At 38.7% G+C, this 23,206-nt stretch overlaps 1 protein-coding gene across 6 annotated transcripts in view; it reads right to left on the reverse strand.

Moving 5' to 3' along the window:
- The window catches only part of ZNF106 (zinc finger protein 106), a 62,703-nt gene extending 39,817 nt beyond the window's left edge, over nucleotides 1–22,886 (reverse strand). For 2 of the 6 annotated variants that reach the window (XM_060096685.1, XM_060096679.1), the window contains exons 1-4: nucleotides 22,705–22,886; nucleotides 8,283–8,402; nucleotides 6,675–6,760; nucleotides 2,776–2,837 (exon numbers count right to left, since the gene is read on the reverse strand). In XM_060096685.1, coding sequence (XP_059952668.1) covers nucleotides 2,776–2,837; nucleotides 6,675–6,760; nucleotides 8,283–8,334 — 200 coding nt within the window. In that variant the 5' untranslated portion in view covers nucleotides 8,335–8,402; nucleotides 22,705–22,886. Of the gene's footprint in view, nucleotides 1–2,775; nucleotides 2,838–6,674; nucleotides 6,761–8,282; nucleotides 8,403–15,763; nucleotides 15,857–16,109; nucleotides 16,217–22,704 lie in introns of all 6 variants that reach the window. The other 4 variants (XM_060096682.1, XM_060096680.1, XM_060096683.1 and 1 more) reach the window with 4 other exon arrangements.
- Between the last annotated feature and the right edge of the window lie 320 nt (nucleotides 22,887–23,206).

Genomic DNA, 23,206 nt, shown 5'->3' on the forward strand with positions numbered 1-23,206 from the left:
TACCTTGAATATATATGATCTTTAACTCATTATCATTGGAAACTATGAAATATCATCAACCTTTGATTCCCTATATGTGGATTACCTTAATTATTTGATCATCACACCTGACGTTGACGGCACAGGTTCTGGTTCCTTGCTGGATTGAATTCTATCTACCCTATTGAAAAAACGATCCAGTGATGTCTGAGTAGTAGCTCTTTTTTTCTTGTCATAGATAACACGGTAGCACTGGATTGCATTCTGAACGGCCGCTGCAGCCTTCATGTACCATTCTAAGTTCAGGTCCTGTGCCTCAAAAACTAACAGTGCCTCCTCAAATAAAGAAAATCCCCTTGCCATTTCCTGTGTCATGAATCTCTTCAGTTCTTCAGTTAGCTCTTCTTCCTCTTGTCTCTCTTTGTCCTTTCTCTGGGCCTCCAATTCCACCAGGTCTTCATTAGTCAGCTCCTCTTGTTGCACAGCAAAGAGTTCAATGAAGTTGTCCTCTTGCAGATCAAGCTCCAGCTTCTTGCTGAGGGTCACTAAGTTGCTGAAGACCTCTTTGGACTCATCCACCTTCTCAAATCCACGAAAATCGTGAACAAACTGCAGGCAAAGGTTCTTCCAAACCCCATTCATGGTGACAGCCGTAACCTCATGCCAAGCAAAGTCAATGTTTTTTATGGCCTTGTAGATGTTACAGTCCTTCCAAAATTGTCACAAGGTTGCTCCTGATTCGTCACTCACCTTTACCGCCTGACGAAAAGTGTGACATAAATAATATTTCTTGAAAGTTGCTACAACTCCCTGGTCTGTAGGTTGGATGAGCGACATATATTCGGTGGCAGATGCACTACTTTGACTTCAGGATGGAAGTTGTCCATGAATGGGGGTGGCCTGGAGCACTGTCAAGCAGCAAAAGAATGTTGAATGGGACGTCCTTCTCCAAGCAATATGTCTCTACCTCTGGGATAAAGTGGTGGAAAAACCAGTCCTGGAAAATGGCCCGTGTAACCCAGGCTTTGGGGTTACTCTTCCACACGACAGGAAGAGAGCCCTTGGCTATGTTTTTAAGGGCTCTTGGGTTCTCTGAATGATAAACTAAGCAGCTTCATAACACCAGAAGCATTGCCACCAAATAACAGAGTTAGCCTATGCTTTGCTGCTTTTCCTCCTTACTGATATAACTTTGGTCTGGCATCTTCTTCCAGTACAGTCCTGTCTCAAACACATTAAAAACCTACTTGGGTAAATACACACCATCATCAATAATTTCTCGAAGCATTTCAGGAAATTCCCGGGCAGCTACTGTATCTGCACTCGCTGCCTCACCACTTACTTTTACATTGTAAAGGCTGGCTCTAGCCTTGAACCGATGAAACCAGCCATGGGTTAGCATTAAAAGACATGCCCTCTGATTCTTTCTTCTTCAAGTCTTCATAAAGGCTTTTAGCTTTCTCTTAAATCAACATTAGGCTGAGTGGGACTCAATGCTGATACACACTGAGAAGCTTCTCCATCTCCTCCATCACTTTTCCACACTTCTTTGCGGAGCACAGGCTCCGGATGCGCAGGCTCAGCGGCCATGGCTCACGGGCCCAGCCGCTCCGTGGCATGTGGGATCCTCCGGGACCAGGGCACGAACCCGTGTCCCCTGCATCGGCAGGCGGACTCTCAACCACTGCGCCACAAGGGAAGCCCTCATCCTTCTTCTTTAGAATCATGCTGATGGTTGAACAATTCATGTTATAAGAACAAGCGACATCTACCATCTTTTCGCCTCGCTCCACTCTCAATTATTTTCACTTTGTTTCCGTCGTTATCGCTTGGCGCTTCTTAGCAGTACCAGCTACCTCACTGCTGCTTTTAAGCTTGCTTCTGTACATCCTGGACTTGAAATAAAAATACTGTACTACTGTACTCTCTATAGTACTTTACAGTAAAGCACACAAAAGCACAACCACTTGCAGAGGATGCACGCACATGACAATGTACACTAGACACATGAACTAACTTATGTAATTGGACATGGGAACACACATTCCCATCTGTGAAAGTTCACAACCTGAAGGTTCATATGTAGGGGACTTACTATAACCGTTATTCATTGACTAAGGTATAATTCATATTTCTGTTTCCCAAAGTTTCTCTGTTCCATACTGTCTCCAAACTTCCAATTCACACATGTCCAAAACATCAAAAGAGGAAACTTAGTTGGAAAAAAAGACACAGGATATACATACATGCTACATTTAATGTCTTAAAGGTACTTATTTGTTAGATTTTCTTTCCTTAAACATCTCAAGCTTTAATTCACAAAATAGCATTCTTAGATACTCAAGGTTTATACATCTATTTTATTTACACTAATGAGATTCAGTGCTATTTAGGAGACTTTGGACTTTTCAGACTATTCCAGCAACAGTAAAGGTTTATGGCCTGCAATAATTTGAACACTGCTGAGGCAATAATATGAAATGTCCTAGTTGCAAGGCTGCTGTGTAGGAATAAGAAAGCTTACTAATGAGAGAACTAGCTCATCCCCACCCACCTTTGTTGTAATCTATTTGCTAGAGCTGCTGTGAATTCTACACACTTGAGATGCACAAAGATTTATCCCTTTTGAAGGCAAAAAAAAAAATCTACTTGTACTTGTTATTAGTTCCAAAAGATAGTTCTATGCCGTAAGACAACATTCATTTATGAAGGATTACTATAAAATAAGCTGACAAGCACCATCAGCCCTCAGATCCCCCCACATCCAGAAGTTTATGGAAGACAGCCGTCCCATACCTGCCCTTCAGGTTCTCAAGTTCCCTGTGATGCAACATGCTCCGCATGTGTTCGTCCATCTCCTTCAAAATTAAAGAAAGCAGGTTAAACTAAGGGGGATTGCTTTGGGGAAAAAAATTCCTCTGTCCTGTTCAATCAACGATTGGGGCTCAAGCTCCTTGTATCAAAGTTGTGTTTGTGGTTACCATTCTCAATTCAATATTGGAATCAGTTCCTTATTAAGTAACTCTTTAGCATGTTTTTTTTGACATATTTCATTTTTAAATAAAGCAGTAGTTAAGAAAGACCTATTTAAGTGGCTTTTCAAAAAGGTTTGAAAGTATATTGTATTTAGGAGGCAAAAGAGTAAATAATAAACAAATATGTTAAATTCTATCCCAATATAAGGAATTTACTTAAGTTTATTAAAAAAAAAAAAAAACAATTGCCTGAAATCACATAACTTCTCAACTACTTGGCTACTTTTCACCATACTCTCTTTCCCCACTCAACTGAGAGTTTCTCAAGAGTTAGTTACAACTCTTACCCATATCTTGGCCAGGGCCTGACATACAGTTACTAATATTTGTTGAATGAACAGATGGATACATCAATTCTACACAGAAGTTACAGATATAACAGAATTTTCCTATGGTAGGTCAAAAAATGCCTTGAACACAGCAGTTCAATCATGACTTCACCTTCACTGCCCACTCCCTTCCCCACAACAATTGATTTGTTTGGTTCCAATGAAAAGTTTGAAAATATACTAGATTCTCCCCTCCCTCCCACCCTTGGTGGGAAGGAAATAAAATATGTAGAAAGAGTTTCCACTTATAAGTGCAAGCGTGACACACATGCACACACCCCTCAAAAAACTCAAAGTTGCAAATGTCTGTCTCTCTGTCACACAAAGTATATATAGCCAGTATGCCATAATAGAGAATGGCTGTTTACCAATATGATAAAAGGGTTACTACAATTGTTGAGTATTACTATTAACTGTGCCCTGTGCTAAACGCCTCAAACATTTTCTCACTTGAACCACCAAACACTGCTAAGGTAGGATTATTAACATCAGAAGGACACAAGGATGCAGAGAAGCTAATTTGTTTATTCACCAAAGATTTATCAAGTGCTTCTTAGGTGCCAAGTACAGAGCTAGGCATTGAAGGGATAAGTGTGAAAATATCTAGTCTTGCCCTCTCAGAGTCACAGATTATCAAGTGTGAAACTAGGACTCAAACTCTGGCAGAGCCGACACCAAAGTCAACATTTCAAACACCATGTCACAAACATCTAGTGCATTGAGGTTTTTTTATTATATACAATTCATTTGTCAAAGAGTACAACAACCTCTTCTTTAAGTTATCTACACACAGTGTGATACACAGTGTTATGATTCAAAACACTTCCTTTAAATGGCAATTTTACTGAAGATGACCACCATTTCTTTCCTACCTCTACAAATGCTTCATCCGGAAGGGACAGTTTTACATGTGACCCCTTCTACCTACAACTGATTGGCCATTAACCAGAATGAACCTTTATAGAGCAGAAAACTAAGTCGAGTTAGTGACAGGATACAGAATGAAAAAATCCATGAACAATATACAACACCTGCTCAAATCTCTATGCTTCCTGTTGTTCAGTTTTTGTTTCCTGTTGCTCAGTTTTTCCTTAGATTAGATTTAACATATGCCACATCTCCTTTTCTTGAGCTAAATTTAAGTGGGTCTGTTTCTTGCAATGAAACTATTCCTAACCAAAAGAGTATTCACTGAAATAGGTTACTCTCTCTGATGTAAAAACCAATTCTGTATTCTATTTCAGTTATAAAAAATGTTATCATTCAAAACTAGTTTTAATGTGATTTTTTTTTTTTTTTTCCACATGGCTTGTGGGATTTTAGTTCCCTGACCAGAGATCGAAGTCGTGCCCCCTGCAGGGGAAGCACAGAGTCCTAACCACTGGACAGCAAGGGAATTCCCTTAATGTGACTTTTGATTGTTTAAAATACTTCAATAATCTGTTTCTAAATTTACAATGTGAAATCCTCTTCCATCCTGCTGTAAGGAATGAATGCAAATAATGACAACGGAGTTTCCAAATAGCTGAGAAAGATCCACAGGTACAGCTCCAAATGCATACCTGCAGAGTTACCAAGCTTCTATTTAGTCCCTTACATCAGTATTATGTTGTTAAAAGGAGGGGGAAGAAGGGAGAAAAATAGGATTTGGGGTTGAACAAATTTGGAAAACACTGAGTAACAGAAAAAAATTTTAATATTTTTTAATTCCAGGACTTCTCAGATTTTCATAAGTTAATAAGCCTTAGGATACTCAGGGATGTAATACACAGTCACCCTAGATTCTTTTCTCCTTCACAGTGTATTTGGAGAAACCAAGGTAATACTAGTTTGGGAAACTAGAGGAAAGCACATCAACATAAGTTATTCATAGTCTACCTAAAAATAAGTATCTGAGTTTATCCCTTTCAGTTAACCCATCCCGTTAATTTCTTACCCCTATCTTAACACTTAAATCACGCCATTCCCTTGCTTAAAAACCTATAGTTGACTGTCCCTAAGGCAGGAGTAAATAACCCCAGCCCTTATTTAACTTTGTTGTGACCCATGGAAAAGTATGAAGAGACGAAACATGTTTTAATCCAGAGTAGAAGAAATGCCAAAAGGACTTAAAGTAGCAAAATTATGAGATATAACAAGATAGGCCTGCTACTCCACGAAAATCTGACACCACACCTCTGAGTACCCATCTCATACCTTCTCAATTTCCCATCCCCCTCTAATCTGAAAGTAGCCTTATTGAAAATTTGAGTAAACCCTGGTCTAAATTTTTAAAATTGGAAGAGCAGTTCTTTTACTTTTGTAGAAGGCAGCAAGTATACTACTAAACATGATTTTAAAATCTCAGCTGATTTTTCCATAACTAACAGAAATCCTAAATAGGAAAAAAAAAATTCTTCACCCCAGCCTACTAGATGGATCACAATCAAACCCCTCAGTCTAGCACTCAACACTGTTTGTTAACTATCTTCACTTAAATTACAATTTAAATTGTGGTCTCACTACTCCCAAGATGAAACTGTTCTAATCAGGTAAGCCTTCTTACCAACTCCTAGAACTGTTATACTCCATTCTACCGCTATACCTTTGTATGTATTTTTCTCCCATCTAAAATATCTCTTCTCCATTTCTTTTAAGCCATTTTACACCCAAACATCTTTCAAGGTTTACTCAGACTTCGCTGGTTAACCTCACTCATGATAATCTTCCCAGTTCTCTGAACTTCCAATGACAATCAAGAACATCTTAAAAACAGAGAAAAAATTCCTCAGTATTTAAGCTAGCAGCACTCTTGGAAAGCAAGAATAAATGGGGGGAAAAAAGAAAAGCAAAATGTGAGACAAACTGCAGTCAATTTCCATAAAGCAAAGGTAAATTCTTTTAGTTCTTAAAAATGTGTTTTTCTTTGAGCAACATCCCCACCTTGTGGACATCTAAGGATATAGTTAGTACCATTGCTGCTGTGCTGCACTTTTCACAAGCATATGCAGAAAGAGAACTCCGCTACGTATCAGTGCTGTTACCTTAGTTAATCAGAAAGTTGTTATAATCTCAACCTGAATTTTAATGTCTTTTCTCTATAACTGGTTACTAACTGAATTTCTCTTTATCATACTGTTGAGTATCCTCAAATTCCAGGTAGAGGTTTAATAATATAGTTACTGGTTTTGTGAGGCAGTAATGAGAAAAAAACCAGTGAAATAAGACTAAGGTTTAGGAAAGAAGCATAAGTAAGATGTTAATGGCTTTTACCCATCTATAAATTCCATTTGATGTCTCTGAAAAAATGATCAGTCATAAAAGCCTCAGATTCTCCCTCTTCTATTATTACCTTTTTTGAGCTGTACACAATGTGGCACAATATGCATTTTCGTTCTCGTGCCATAGTGACCAGATCTGAAGCACTCAACGTCATACCTGCAATGAGGAAGTAACATTTAGTAACCTTTTCTTCCCAGATGTCTTTTTAGATTCATCTTAACATAGCCCAAAATACAAATCCTGCAACTCCCTCACCTCCACCCTGCTCCCCCAGTCTTCCCATCTTGGTAAAGGAAAATTCCAAGTTTCCAGGTACCTAGGGCAAAAACTTTGGGAGTCATCCTTGATTCCTCTTTCTCACCCCATATCCACCCTCATCAGCAAATCCTGCCAGTCCCACCTTGGAGTACATCTGAAATCCAACCACCCCTCACTGCTTAGCATATCTACCATCTCACATGGCACCAGCCTACTGACCTGACTCCCTATTTCCACTCTTGTCTGTCCTCTCATGGTCTATTCTCAAATTAGCAACCAAAGATTCTCAGAACAGGATTCTTTTAAAATTTAAGTCCAATCATTTAACTCCTCTGCTCAGAATCTTCCAATAGAATCCCATCTCACTCATAGAAAATCCAAAGTCCTTTGTCACGGGCTACAAAATCTGTTTCTCTCTCATTCTCTGACTCCACGCCCTATCACTCTCCCTGTATTGCTCCATTCAAGTTACACTGTCCTCCTTGCTATTCCTTGATCACACCAGGGATTCTCCCACCTTAGGGTTTCTATATTTCCTGTTCTCTCTGCCTGGAATATTCTTCCTTAGGATGTACCTATGGCACAGCAGAGAGTTGACCCCACAACTCTTATTTCTGGTTTAAGAGCCTTTTCTCTGTGTTATGCTGACACTTAAAATATTTAAATAAATCCTTCAGACAAAAAAAAATGTATTTATGGGTTTCATGGCTCACTCTCTCATGCTGCCTCATCAGGGAGGCCTTCCCTGACCCCCTATAAAATACTGTACTTCCTGCCCTCCATTTCTTCTATCCCCCTAATAACCTGCTTAATTTTTTACTTTTTAATAGTACTATGGTAGATTGTTTCCATAGATGGCCACAACATTATCTCCCACCCCACGTGCTCTTTTGCAGTGTGACGTTGTCACCACCACCCATCAAAAGGTATAGAGTCTATTTTCCCTCCCTGTGACCCGTTATGACCAATAAAGTGCAATGCAAGTGACAATGCAATTTCTGAGGCCAGGCCTTAAAAACTTTGCAGCTTCTGCCTTTGCACACTTGGAACACTCCCTCTTAGAACCCAGCCACATGGAGAGGCCAAAGGGAAAAAAACTGAGGCCCCAGCTGAGCACCCAAACAACAGCCAGCACCACCTGACAGCCATGTTGGGCACTCCAGGCCCAGCTGCCAATGAGGCATCCCAAGTGGGACCAGTTAAAGAACCACGCAAATGAGCCTTTTTCAACCCACAGAATTGTAAGAAACAAAATAGCTGTTTTAAGCCAGTAAATACTGGGACAGCTTGTTAAACAGCAAGAAATATCTGAAACAAGCATCCTTTACTACCTAACATAGTATATATTTGTTATTCTTTGTTTCCCCAATTAAAAATTAAGCTTCGGGCTTCCCTGGTGGCACAGTGGTTGAGAGTCTACCTGCCGATGCAGGGGACATGGGTTCGTGCCCCGGTCCGGGAAGATGCCACATGCCGCAGAGCAGCTGGGCCTGTGAGCCATGGCCGCTGAGCCTGCGCGTCCAGAGACTGTGCTCCACAACTGGAGAGGCCATAACAGTAAGAGGCCCGCATACCGCAAAAAAAAAAAAAAAAAAAATTAAGCTTCATAAGAACAGAGACTGTATATTTTGTTCACTAGTATAGGTCTAGCACTGAGAACAGTGTCTGGTATATTGTAGGCACTCCATAATTATTTGTTTAATTGTTCCAAATAGAACTATCTTAGGTTTTTAAATGTAAGACAGAGATAACTGGATAAATACTGAGGTTTGGGTTAAGACCAGAAGGGTCTCTATTCTACAATCCTCTAGCACTACCATACTTTCCTCCTGCATCCCTGCAAGGATGCCCTACCTGAGAATTTAATTCCACTCCCCAGGCAAAATTATTTTTCCTCCACACACACACCAGACTCTAATAGATTTATCTGCTTCCTTGCCTGGGCTTGTTCCTTATGGGACTTAAAACTGTGATGTAATGAAGTTATAAGCTGCCCTAATTTAATCTTTAACCCTTAGACAACATGGTGGAAAAACCAACGAGAAAGAAGCCTAAGGTTCTCTACCTCTCTTGTCACTCAGTTTCCTTGCTATTGCAACCCACTCCATACCACTACTAAATGTCTGAAATAATTCTATTCAATAACAAATTACAAAGCACCAAAATAAGACTGTGGGTAAAATTTTGACCATTTGAGAAAGCTGAATGTTAACTAGTTAATAAAACAAAGAAATATACCTTTATGGATAGGTATAGTATTATTTATGCTTCTAGTATTACTAATCCTAAATCTCAAAATTAACACAAACCACTCTGGTGCTAAGTGTCAAAGCACAATTATTCTTTTAATTCCCTTATCTCTTAACATTAACTTTAATTACTATTTGCAAGCAGTATTTTGTTATTTCATTCAGCAAGCATCGTTCTAAGAGTTGCAAAATCAGTGATAAAGATGATATATCCAGAAATGTTTTTAATACTGCTTCAAATTATTACCCATTAAAGCAAAACAGGAAGAAAAAACTTGGAAGCGATGAAGTCAATGAAAAAGTGACACTTCCTGGCACAAGCAACAGCAGTTGCTGTGGGGTTTTTATATATTTACTCAATTGAAAACTAAGCACTAAAATACCAACTGTGTTTCTATTTAATAAAGCCATCAACTCGTAGTAAATGGATAAAGAAAGTCATTATAATAAAAATACTCTCTATCAACCTTTTTTTTTTTTTTTTTGTGGTACGCGGGCCTCTCACTGTTGTGGCCTCTCCCGTTGTGGAGCACAGGCTCCGGACGCGCAGGCTCAGCGGCCATGGCTCACGGGCCCAGCCGCTGCGCGGCATGTGGCATCTTCCCAGACCGGGGCAGGAACCCGTGTCCCCTGCATCGGCAGGCGGACTCTCAACCACTGCGCCACCAGGGAAGCCCTCTATCAACCTTTTAACCAAAGGCTCCCTCTTTTTATTTATTTTTTCTTTTCACGAGCTCCATGTTTCTAATCTGCATATATTAAGTTTCATTTCTGTAAAAATTTTCACTTTCATAAAAAATCAAAAAGTGTAAACTGCTAGCAAAGTATTTAATCAAGAAAGACCTAGTATTTAAAAATACTGAGTTGATATGATTACAGTTAAAGACGAATTTTAATTTGTACATCCTTAAACTGGGTAAAAATATAATTTCCATTAAGCTTTCTGAAATACTGAAATTAGCTCACAGCCTTCTTTAAAGGTCTTAACAACGATTAGAAGTCAAGGAAATAGAAACCATCCAACTTTGCAACCTCAAAATGCTTGAGAGGTTACGTTATACAAGTCAAGTAAGTCAGTTCAACTACTGCTGTCCTCACTTTAACCACCTTACATTTTCCCCCATATCACTTAAATATACCCATTATGATATCTTTCAAATTTTCCCCAAATAACTGTGAGAAATATCTGTGATAATTCTTAGTCATAAGTCTAAAAAATCCTACAATAAGTACCTTTTCTCAATATCTTAATTACTATCCTATTAATACAATTATCATTCTCCTAGGCAAAACCATATTACTGATTCTTTTCTTTCAGATTCTCATATTTAGTCACCAGGTCCTGACAGATTTCAATTTTTAAATTGTTATTTATGTTCGCTGTACAGTAGAAATTAATGTAACATTGTAAATCAACTGTAATTCAATAAAATAAAAAAATTTTTTTAAAAGAGGAAAAAAAATTGTTATTTACTCTTCAGTGTGATAAACCTGCATGACCTTATATGTATTCTTCTCCCTTCACCCAACTGCTATACTCACTAATGTTTCCTGCCTTGACTCCTGCTCCCAATAATTGAACAAGTTCTAAATCCAATCAGTACATCAGAATCACCCACACAGCTTACTAATAAAAAGAAATACAGTTGTGTGGGCAGAGTAGAACTATGGCATTAGTCTCCAGACACCCCATTCTGTACTTCATCATGCTCTGAAGGCTGTTTGATGGTAGGTATGTCTGGTCTCACTGACCTTACCATGAGGAAGGGATCTGTCTTTTCATATACCTATAACACTGGTTACAATAAGCACATAGTACTTAAGATATCTGAACTCTGACATAATTAAAACCAATTGAGACTCTATAATGATAATATACTGTAGAACACTGAAGAAAACAAGCGTAATTATTGGTTTGTTGGGGTGGGGGAAGTGGTACTCAGATTAGTATCCCTTTTCTGAATTCCACAGGTAACTTGTCCACCTTAATCCTGACAAAAAACTAATGGATTTCTGGTGAGCAAGACAGGGCAACAGAGAGACAGTGTTCAGTGATACAACAAGTTTTTGTCACTACCCCTAGGTTGCCCAGGTTATGGAACAAAGATATGACTGGCACTTCTGAAAAGTCCTCACTTTGCTGAGTGGACTCCCCAGAAAGTTTCAAGGCTCCTAGCTAAGGAAGGAGTTTTAGTAAGCTGACAACAAAGGTCAAGAAGTATTTTGGGGCATATGAACCTGTACCCACAACTTTCAAAGGCTTATTCTGGGTACCTGTCCTATTTACTAGTTCTAAATTCTGGCTGGCTCTTGTTTCCCAAGGCAAGTGACTGGTGGTTTCCTGCATCCATCCACTATCTCTGATGGAGCATAAGTTCGTAAGCATTTTACTCACTAGCATTCCTACTTTTTATGTTATCTGCCCTAACATAACACTCACCAGGATCATATATGTATGTGTATACACACACGTGCGTGCACACACACACCACTCTTTTTTTTTTTTTTTTTTTTTTTTTTTGTGGTACGCGGGCCTCTCACTGTTGTGGCCTCTCCCATTGCGGAGCACAGGCTCCAGACGCACAGGCCCAGCGGCCATGGCTCACGGGCCCAGCCACTCCGCGGCACGTGGGATCTTCCCGGACCGGGGCACGAACCCGTGTCCCCTGCATCGGCAGGCGGACTCTCAACCACTGCGCCACCTGGGAAGCCCCACACACCCCGCCCCCCCCCTCTTTATTCTTTATTAGTAAGCACAGGGCTAAAACGAAGACAGGAAGTTAAGGCTGTGACTCAGGAAAAGGGATCAAAAGTCAAGCATCCAGGGCTTCCCGGGTGGCGCAGTGGTTGAGAGTCCGCCTGCTGATGCAGGGGACACGGGTTTGTGCCCCGGTCCGGGAAGATCCCACGTGCCGCGGAGCGGCTGGGCCCGTGAGCCATGGCCGCTGAGCCTGCGCGTCCGGAGCCTGTGCTCCGCAACGGGAGAGGCCACAACAGTGAGAGGCCCTCGTACTGCAAAAAAACAAAAACAAAACAAACAACAAACAAAAAAGTTGGCATTCCTGTATTCAACATATTATTTATATATATTTTCAAGCAACCCCAAAGATCCACATAGTAATGTAAAATTCTATGACATGAATTAAAATCAATGCAAGCTGAGTGAGCCTTACTAACTGTTCACTATTCTTCTCAAAAAGCTTTGCTGTTCTCCGTGCATCTTATTGCTAACAGTCCATTCAATAATCTTCATCCACTTTATACAAGTATGACTATAATAACAATCATTTTCACTATTTCTTCTTTTTATAGAATCTTTTAAGTTCATGGGTGACCATACCACAGTATTACAGTAAAGCATTTATTTTAGCAGTTTTAATTTATGTTAACAGCTTTCTAAATGCCTCTGTCCTGTATTTAAAAAATCATTAAGTCTCTGAAAAGGTCACCATATATTTTATTAGATTTTAAGAAGGAATTTATGTGTCACTAAAGTAGTGGTATTTGCAAATTTTGGAATTTGCAAAAATCTCATATCCTTGTAAATGTCAAAAGCTCACATGCAGACTGTACATGTAGCAATGATGTATCCCAAATCCCAGCAATACAGTAAAAAATATGCTTAGACAAAATTAGCTGTTGTTCAAAAGTACAGTATTCCAAGAGCTTGAAAAACTTCCCAGGGCTCAAACTCACCTTGAAATTATCAGCCTAAAAAGTATACCTGTATAATATCCTCCTAAGTGGTCTCAGCACCCCCTCTCAAACTACTCTCAGGTAATCCTGTACTTTCCTAATTCCTTATACTACAGCAGAAGTAATCTTTTTAAAATGCAAACCTGATCATAATATTCCCTTGATTTTTCTCCCTATGTTGTATTTTGGAAAATTTCAAACACAGAAGTATTTAAAGAGTTTTATAGTGAATATTTCACACCCAGTTTACCATATACGCATATACCCACCACCTAGATTCTATGGTTACCATTTTACTCTACAGTACTTGCTTTATCAGATACCTATCCATCTATCTTTGGTCAGTCATGATGTATTATGATTTGTTAATATTTTGCCTAGAATTTTTTGGGTCTATGTTCATAAGACACACTGTTCTGTAATTTTTTTTATATAATTTTTTTTTTTAATTTGGCTGCGTTGGGTCTTCATTGCTACGTGTGGGCTTTCTCTAGTTGCAGCGAGCGGGGGTTACTCTTTGTTGCGGTGCACGGGCTTCTCATTGTGGTGGCTTCTCTTGTTGCAGAGCACGGGCTCTAGGCATACGGGCTTCAGTAATTGTGGCTCGCGGGCTCTAGAGTGCAGGCTCAGTAACTGTGGCGAAAGGGCTTAGCTGCTCTGAGGCATGTGGGATCTTCCCAGACCAGGGCTCAAACCCGTGTCCCCTGCATTGGCAGGTGGATTTTTTTTTTTTTAATTATTTATTTATTTATTTTTGGCTGTGTTGGGTCTTCGTTTCTGTGCAAGGGCTTTTTCTAGTTGCGGCGAGCGGGGGCCACTCTTCATCGCGGTGCACGGGCCTCTCACTATCGCGGCCTCTCCTGTTGCGGAGCACAGGCTCCAGATGGGCAGGCTCAGTAGTTGTGGCTCATGGGCCCAATTGCTCCACGGCATGTGGGATCTTCCCAGACCAGGGCTCGAACCCGTGTCCCCTGCATTAGCAGGCAGATTCTCAACCACTGCGCCACCAGGGAAGCCCGGCAGGTGGATTCTTAACCACTGAGCCACCAGCGAAGTCCCTGTAATTTTCTTTTCAATCTGTAATACCTTTATCAGGTTTTGGCCTCGTGAAATGAGTGCTTCCCTTTTGTCTATTTTCTGAAAGTTTATATAAGACTGATGTTATTTCTTCTTTAAATACTTGATAAAACTCATCAGTGAAACCCTTCTTTTTTTCATTAATTCTATTTATTTAATATAAGCTTATTCAGATTTTAGCACATTGACATTTTTAGTACATTGACATTTAAGAAACTGTCCATTTATAGTGTCAAATTTGTTGGCATAAAGTTGTTTATAATATCCCCTTATTATCCTACAGGATCTGTAGTGATCCCTTTCATTTCTGATACTACTAATCTGTGTTATCTCTGTTTCTCATTATCAGTCAATCAAGTGGTTCATCAATATTGTTGATTTTTTTCAATGAACCAACCCTGGCTTTGTAATTTTGTCTATTGATTGTCTTTTTCTATTTCACTGATTTCTTCTATTGTCTTTATTATCTCTTCCCTTCTATCTACTTTGGGTTTATCTTGCTCTTCATCTACTAGCTTAAGGTAGAACTTTATTTAGCTCATTCATTATCTTTAAACCTTACTTTTCTAAAGAAGGTGTTTAAGTTATAAGTTTCCCTCTAAGAACTGTATTAGCTGTGTCCTACAAATATTTTAGCCCTTTTAAATAAACTATAATAGTTTTAGATTTACAGAAAAGTTGCAAAAAACAATAGGAGAGTATCCATATAGCCCACCCCTTTTCCTGTATTATTTACATCTCATATTAGTATAATTTGTCACAATTAATAAATCAATATTGATATATTATTAATTTAAGTCCATACTTTGTTTCCTCTTTTTTCACCTAGTATTCTTTTTCTCTTCCAGAATTTCAACAAGGATACCACATATGTTTAATCATCATGTCTCCTTAGGTTCCTCTTGGCTATAACAGTTATCCCACAGATTTAGATGTTGTATTTTCATCATCCAGTTCAAAATATTTACTGATTTTTCTTACAATTTCTTCCTTGACTCATCAATTTACCAGTTTCACTGAATTTCCAAATATTTGCAGGGTTCTGTTTGACATCTTGATTTCTACTTTAATCCCACTATGGTGAAAGAAAATAGTCTGTAGTATTTCAACCCTTTTAAATTTATTAAGACTTTATTTATAGACAAGCATCTGGCCTATACGTACCTTTGGAGAACAAAGTGTATTCTGTAGTTGTTGGGTGGAAATCATCATCTATACTGATTTTTTTTGCCTGCTTAGATGTCTATCAATTGTTGAGAAAATTGTTAAAATCACTGTGATTGTTGCCTCTTTCTTCCTTTAATTGTATCCATTTTTGCTTCATGTATTTTGTTTGTTTGTTTGTTTTTTGTTGTTTTGCATTATGCGGGCCTCTCACTGTTGTGGCCTCTCCCGTTGCGGAGCACAGGCTCCAGACGCGCAGGCTCAGTGGCCATGGCTCACGGGCCCAGCCGCTCCACGGCATGTGGGATCTTCCCGGACCGGGGCACGAACCTGTGTCCCCTGCATCGGCAGGCGGACTCTCAACCACTGCGCCACCAGGGAAGCCCTGCTTCATGTATTTTGAAGCTCTGATATTAGGCACATACATATTTATGACTGTCTTCCTGATGAACTGACCCTCTTATTATTATGAAATAACTGCCTTAATTCTGGCAATATACTTTATCTTGAAATCTACTTTATCTAATATGAATATAGACACTCCAGCCTTCTTATGCTGTTTGAAAGGTATATCTTTTGGCATTTACTTTTAGTCAATCTGTCTTTAAGCACTGAATCAACATTTATTCCGCTAAAGTAAATGAAATTACTGATATGGGTGGATTAATTCTACCATTTTATTATTTTTAATCTCCTATATTTTGTTTGGCTGTACCTGTTTCTGTCTTCTTTTGCATTATTCACTTCAATTTTTCTGCTAGCTTTTTAGCAATACTTCTTTGCATTATTTTTTTCCACAGTGGTTGCTCTAGGATAGAGAATATACATCCTTATCATTTTCATACTGTACTCAGTGTTAGTAACATGCCACTTCACATAATATGTAGAAACCTGGCAACAATACAGGTTCATTTACCCCCACTTCCCATTCTATGATCTATGGTATATGTTTTATATCTACAATACATGATGAACTCCACAAGATGATTTTTTTTAAACAATCATAGATAGTATTAGGAAATTAAAAGAAAAAACCAGTTTCTATTTATCCAGATATTTACCATTTCTGATGCTCTTCATTCCCTTAACAAAGATTCAAGTTTCCATCTGGTTTCATTTCCCTTCATCCTGAAGAAATTCCTTTAGCATTTCTTGTAATGCAGATCTGCTAGAAACAAATTCTCTTGGTTTTATGTGACAATATTTTTATTTTGCTTTCATTAATGAAGGCTATTCTACTGAATCTGGAATTCTGGGTTCTCAGATTTTTCTTTCAGCATTTTAAATATTCTCTATTCACTCTGGCCTCCATGATTACTCCCCTGTATATAACATGTTGGGTTTTTTTTGGCCACTTTCTAGATTTTTCCTTTTATTTTTGGCTTTTAGCAGTTTGACTATGAAAAATCCAGTCATGGTTTTCTTCATTTATAAACTAGAGGTTTTCTTGTCTTTACTTTTCTTGGTTTTGCTGAACTTATTGAATATGTCAATCTATGCCTTTCACTAAATTTGGGAAATTTTCAGCCGTTATATTTTCAAGTATTTTTTTTTCTTCCCCATTTTTTTTCCTCCTATTCTGGGATTCCAATTATGTGTGATGGATTTTTTGATATTGTTCTCAGGCCCTTTTTTCCTCCTACTCTTTTTCTGTTCCTCGCATTGAATTTCTATTGACCTTCAATTTCATGGATTCCTTCCTCAGTCATCTCCATTCTGCTGCTTAGCCCACCTAGTTTAATTTATTTCCAAAATTATGTTTTTCAGTCCTAGAATCTCTATTTGATCTTTTCTTAATCTCTTACTCATTCTTTATGAGCACATTTCCTTTGCATCATTTTCCTTTCCTTTACTAATAAATAGTTATAAAAGTTTAAAATCCTTTCCTGCTAATCCCAACATTTGGGTACTTTAGGGTCCGTCTCTGTAGATTGTCTTTTAACTTGAGAATAGGTTACATTTTCCTGATTCTCTGTACATGAGTAATTTTGGAATATATCCTGACTATTGTAAATATTTAATTGTTAAGTTAAATAACAAACATAACTGTTATTTGTGGAGACTCTGGATTCCTTTATATTCCTTTGAAGAGTGTTGATTTTAATTTTATTTATTTTTGTTCTAGTAAGTATCTAAATTGGTTGACTCAAACTGAAAACTCTGTTCCTCAGGTAGATGAGATCTTGATTCAGTTCTTTTATCTTGAGCTGGGCATCTTGGAGTCTGCTCCACGCACGCATAGTTCTCAACAGTGTGCCAAGATTTGGGTAGAGTTTAGTCACAGAATTTGATGTTTCTATTCTCCAGGATTCTCCTCTTACTTTACAACACCTGTGACTGTCTTGAGCCTTATTTTTGGTTCTTTAGGTCACAAAGACTAGCAGTTTACTATCAGAATTTTAACCATCCTACCTGGCACAAACTGGGGCCATGAAAATGAGAAACCACTCCTTGTAGTTCTGTTCCCCAAGTGTCAATTACCTTCCAGAATCTGTTTGCTTTTGGTAACTCTGCAGTGATTTTAGTTGTTTTATGTATTTCTGTCCAGATTTAATAGTTGTTATCTGCAGGAGGAGCTTAGTCATGACCAGAACTGGCTTCCCATGATTGCACTTTTAAGTGCCCTCACTGTGTTTGAATAACTCCAGGCAATGGTCAAGTAGGTGGGGCTGATCAAAGAAGACATACTCCTCAATCCTGTGATGGAGTAAGAGGCCCTAGGCTTAGTGATGAAGTGTGCTGGAGTTTGAGTGACTCTTGAATGGCAGTTGTCTTTCATGAGGTGGCTCAGCATTCCAGTCTACTTCAATTTCACCTCCATCTAAACATGTGATTTATGAGTCCCTCAACCATACAAAGAAAATGCCTTTCTCACACACACTTATGTTTTCATGCCTCAGTCCCTCACTTTTAAAGGCCCTTCAATGGCATCCAATTATTTAAGACATAAACCAAAATATTTAACAAGTCTTACAAGGCCCACTGATATGATCCTTGCTTATGTGTACTACATAGGTTTGAGCCACTTTCCCCCTTGATCTCTGTGCACCAGACAAAATGGTATTTTCAGTTTTTCCCACCTAACATGCTCCTCCCACAGGGCTTTTTCTTATGCTGGTCCCTCTCTTTGGAATGCTCTTACTCCTTTCCATCTAGGTAACTACTCATCCTTCAAATCTCAGTCCAAATGTCAGTTGCCTGAGGAAGCACTCCCTTATCTCCCAGACTAGGTATTTCCTCACTATACACTACTCCCCTAAGATCCAGTACCTTCTTTATACCACTTATCACAACTATGACTATTTCTGAGGCAGACAGAAGAGCAGCAGTTCTCAACCATATCAGACCCAATACCCTTTTTTCTAAAACATTATGGGAATTTTCATTCATATATAAATATGAGGGATTATTATAAGAATTCCCAGTGTGCTCCTCAGTCACCTTTCCAAATTGTCACCATACAATTTTTTTCTTTAAAGATATTTTTATACCTTCTTTTTATTGTAAATATTTTATAACACCTCCTTATCCTTCCTGAAATGAAATTCAGAGCTACTGTAACTTACACATGTAAATTTTGAAATAATGTGCTAGCTATAATAAAAAAGAAAATTTATCATAAAACAATATGTATTTCAACATATAAATGCTTTGGCATGATATTAAATAAGACTACAAATGTGACACTTACAAATATAGACAGATATAGGTATTTTATTGTTGATAAAAATACCATGGATAACACTGCTGTCTGTGATATGACCTTCCAAAATAGTGACCAACTCTTGATAAACTTTCTGAAACAAAGAAACCACAGTCTCTTGATTTACATGATAACTATGCTCTATGCAAAAAAATAATAATACTGTGTGTTTATATGTAAAACAAATTTGATTCTGGCTCAGATAATCATAAACACATTTTTCACCTACGTGAAAAACCCTCTGGGACATTTGAAAGTGACACAAGATGTGGAATAACTTTTTACTATACATGGATGTCCCTTACACTGCAGGATGTCTAACATCCCTGATCTACATCCACTAAACTCAGTGTCACCCTCCCAATTATTTTGAAACCAAAAACACCCCTGCAAATTTCCAAACCTCCCTGAGTGATGATCCCCAAACCATCACTGAAAACCACTGCATTAGGGTAAAGGAAGAAAGCAAGATCTATATAGCCAGACTGCTTGGGTTTGAAACCTGGCTCTATCACTTACTAGCTGTGTGATCTTGAGCAAGTAATTTAATTTTTCTATACTTCAGTTTCCACTTATAAAATAAGAATATAAGTACCAATGTTAGAGGGCTGTTATGAGGAATAAATTATAAAGTCCATAGTGTTTTGCACAAAGCAGGTACTAAATCTTTGTTATATTTAGTTATTAGTATTATTATTTGCTTAATAACTGCCTCTCCCAATAGAGTGTAAGCTCCACGACAGCAAGCTGGAATGCCTGTCTTGTTCACCATTTTATTCTAATTACGTGGCACACCATCTGGTATAGAATAGGTATGCAATATCTGTTGAATGAATGAAATCAGCAAAGATGTCTGTAACAGAAACATAATAAAAACTGGAGTATAACCTTCAACAGTAGTATTATTTTAGGTTATACTACTAAGATACTTCTACATATGAATGTCAGAATTTACCCTGATGACATATACACATGTATAGAATATCTCCAGTGGGATACTCAAGAAACTAGTAACAGTCATTGCCTCTGGGAAAAAGAACTGAGGACATGGGGGTCAGGGATTTACTTTTCACTATAAATCCTTTTGTACTCTCCAAAAATTTAAGCAAAATACACATATACAGTTGACCCTTGAACAACATGGGGGTTAGGAGCTCTGACCCTCCTAACAGTCAAAAATCCATGTATAATTTGTAGTCAGCCCTCACTATATACCAATTCAACCAACCACAGATGATGCAATACTGTAGTATTTAATATTGTTTTAAAATCACCATATAAGTGGACCCATGCAGATCAAACCCATGCTGTCCAAGGGTCAACTGTATTATTGTTTTTAAAATTTAAAAAAAAGTTTTTTTAACTCATAATATGTTTTTAAACAAAGAAGACTTTAGGCCCAAGAACCAAGACTATATAATGGTTCCAGGTAGGGAACTTTTTTGGAACTCCAGAAATCATCAAGAAGTTTGACTTTCACATATTTTGAACCTTCAGAGTGGTTCATTACAGGCTATCATACCACAAAGATCAATTCCAGTTTACTGATACTCCAAAAAGTCTAATCTCATTAGATATTGATTACCCGCCTAAAAAGATACAAAGGGACAAATAGCATAACTACCAGGAGTAATAACGATTTTATATTTACATACTAGTTTATAGTTTACAAAATATGGTGGAAAAAGCGGGACCTTGGAATTAATGCAAAAATACCTAATTTACCACCTTGAGTAAATTTTGGTCTCTCCAAACTTCAATTCCTCTTCTATGAGAACAATGCCACCTAGTTATCAGGGTTTCAGTTTAGAGAAAAAAAAAAAGAGAGAATTTCTTGCAGTGAGTTTTGTCTTTTTAAAGATAATTATTTGTATTTTGAATAGTTAACAGAAGTTTCAAAATTATAAAGGTACAAAAGGGCTTACAGCTGGTTTCAAGGGGTGAAATGTAACTTTACAAGGAAAGACTCAGACTTACCACCTGAACCCACTAATCAATCTTAGCACCACTATCCTGGGGAAAACTAGACTACACAGCCTGATCTTTGATATAGTCCCCAAAGTGTTTACCTGAACTAATCAAGTATTACCTCTACCTTCAAGTCTGTAGTAACATGTTAAATGATAACACTAGGAATCAATCAGATAAATCCAGATAATTGTACAACGTTCTTTGAGTCATGATGAAAAAAGAAAAGGGAAAGAAAAAAAGGTAACTTCTAGACTTAAAAAGACTTCAAGAGACATAACAGTCAAACTCAATGCACAAACTTTGATTGGAAGATGGATCAAAAATGGTAAAAAGAAAAAAAAGGAATAATTTGGGGAAATTTTAAAAGGATTGGGTATTAGATAATATAGTGAAATTATTGTTGTTCAGTGTATTATATAGGTTATGCAAAAAATGTTCTTTTTATTAGAAACACATATTAAAGTATTTAGGGGTGAAATGTCAGGAATAAAAACAAAAACAGCAGAATATTAACAGATTTTAAAATGTGAGTGATCGATTTACAGGGGATTCAAAATAGTATTTTTCCTACTTTTCTGGATGTTTATAAGTTTTCATTTTAAAAAAAAAAAGGCTTATAGAGAAAATTATTCCTCTCCCACTGGCTGGTGACTCCCAGCCACCTCCAACTTATCACTGTTACCAGTTTCTTATGTATTCTTCCAGAGATATTCTATGCATGTATATAAGTACAATAATCACCGCTCACAGTTTTTCCTTTTTAAATATCTTCCTTTTAATCAAAGCAATTGGTTGTGAACTAACCTGATCTTGTATCTTTAATTAAGGCTCCTATCATTTTCTAGATTCAATAGTTAACTCTAGAAACTATAACTGTAGTATAGTTGCTTCTCAACATAAGTGCTTACAATATCTAACTTGATGTAACAAGAAAAGGATGAGATTTGTCATCGTATGTGAATTTCACCACTTCACCACTTACCCTAGCTAGGTTATCTTGAGCAAATTACCAAACTCTCAGCGACCGCATCTGAAATGTGCTCCAAAAAAACCCACCTTTCATTATAATATCTCATTAATTTTTTGTGACAGACCTGAGTGTATCTGGCACATGTGTAGTAGGTGTTAGATAAATGCTAGTTGAATCTAAATATTATCTTCCATTGTTTCACTCACTTGAGAACAGGGCTTAAAACAAATTTTAAGATTTTCCATGGGGCTTAGAAGAGTATTAGGCTCTTAGTAAGTGCTCAAAAGTTATTTTGGCTTGAGTAAATTTGATATAAACCATTATGGTGGAAAAAGACTCATTTGTTAGGTAAGAGAACTTTCCTTAACTAGGATGGGAGTCCCAAATTGCTAAAAGCCATGGAAATCTCAAACTTCCCAACAAGATGGCTTAATCTGACTCTCAAAGATGATTAAATTGAGCAGGCTGAAGGGGAAGTGGGGTGCAAAGCATTTCCTCTCCATAAGTATGCACTGAGATTCGGACTAAATATTAAATTGACCCATAGTAAGCGCTCCATAATTAGCAGCTATTATTAAGACGAATCCCACAGGGAGAGAAGGAGGAAAAAGAACGAAGGCTGTCAGTCACAAGAGGTGGAAAGGTGTCCGTGGCCTGAGACTTGTAGGCCATAAAAGACACCTGGGTCTATGGGCTCCCTGCGGCCCCGGTGGGGCGAAGGAGGTCAGCGACCTCTCCGAAAGGTCAAGCCTCTGGAGCCACGTTTCCCTCTGGAGCTGGAAGCAGAGCCGGAACGCCCCCGCGAGAACCTGTACCCGGAAGCCAGAAGCACCGCCTGCCCGTAAACCCCCGCCGATTCTGGGAGAGGGGACGACCCACCGCGCCGGCGCCGCAGCCCCCAGGAGCAGAGACCTGCCGCGTCCTGAAGCCCAACATCCTCCCTAAAGTGGCAGACCACCGGGACCCTCGGGCTCCGATACGCCTCAGCGCAACCCGGCCCTTGGATACTCACACTTACAGCCGAACCCTCTTACTCCATCAGGCCTCCGAGGCCCCAGCGACGGAGCCCACTGACGCCCCAGCCGCCCCCCTCAGCTTCGGGTCCGGGGGCCCGCTCCGGACCCGCTGCCCGCCTGGCACGCCGGCGCCGCCGCCAGAGCGCAGACGCACAGCGCCGCCGTCGCACTCCCTTTTTTTTCCCTCTGCGCTCAGCCTTTCTCAATAACCTAGCTTTATTTGAACACACGAGAGTGAACAACGGACACAGAGAAAAGAGGCTTTACTGCAAAAGAATGGAAGAAGACCAAAGGGTGGAAGAGTTCATCCGCTGCACCGGACGGTGCTTGACCAGCCTCTCTCGTTTCTTTTTCATTCTTTTTGCTCTTTCTGGGCCTCCCTCTTGCTCCTACTCTCTTCCTAAGTCCCGACCATTCCCTTTAGGTAGTGGCAACTGTTGTGGCTAAATTTCCAACCACGCCTTCCTTGTAAAACTTTTTGAAACTTGATGGAAGGTG

This window comes from Mesoplodon densirostris, chromosome 4, assembly GCF_025265405.1.
Source record: "Mesoplodon densirostris isolate mMesDen1 chromosome 4, mMesDen1 primary haplotype, whole genome shotgun sequence".
Classification (NCBI taxonomy): domain Eukaryota; kingdom Metazoa; phylum Chordata; class Mammalia; order Artiodactyla; family Ziphiidae; genus Mesoplodon; species Mesoplodon densirostris.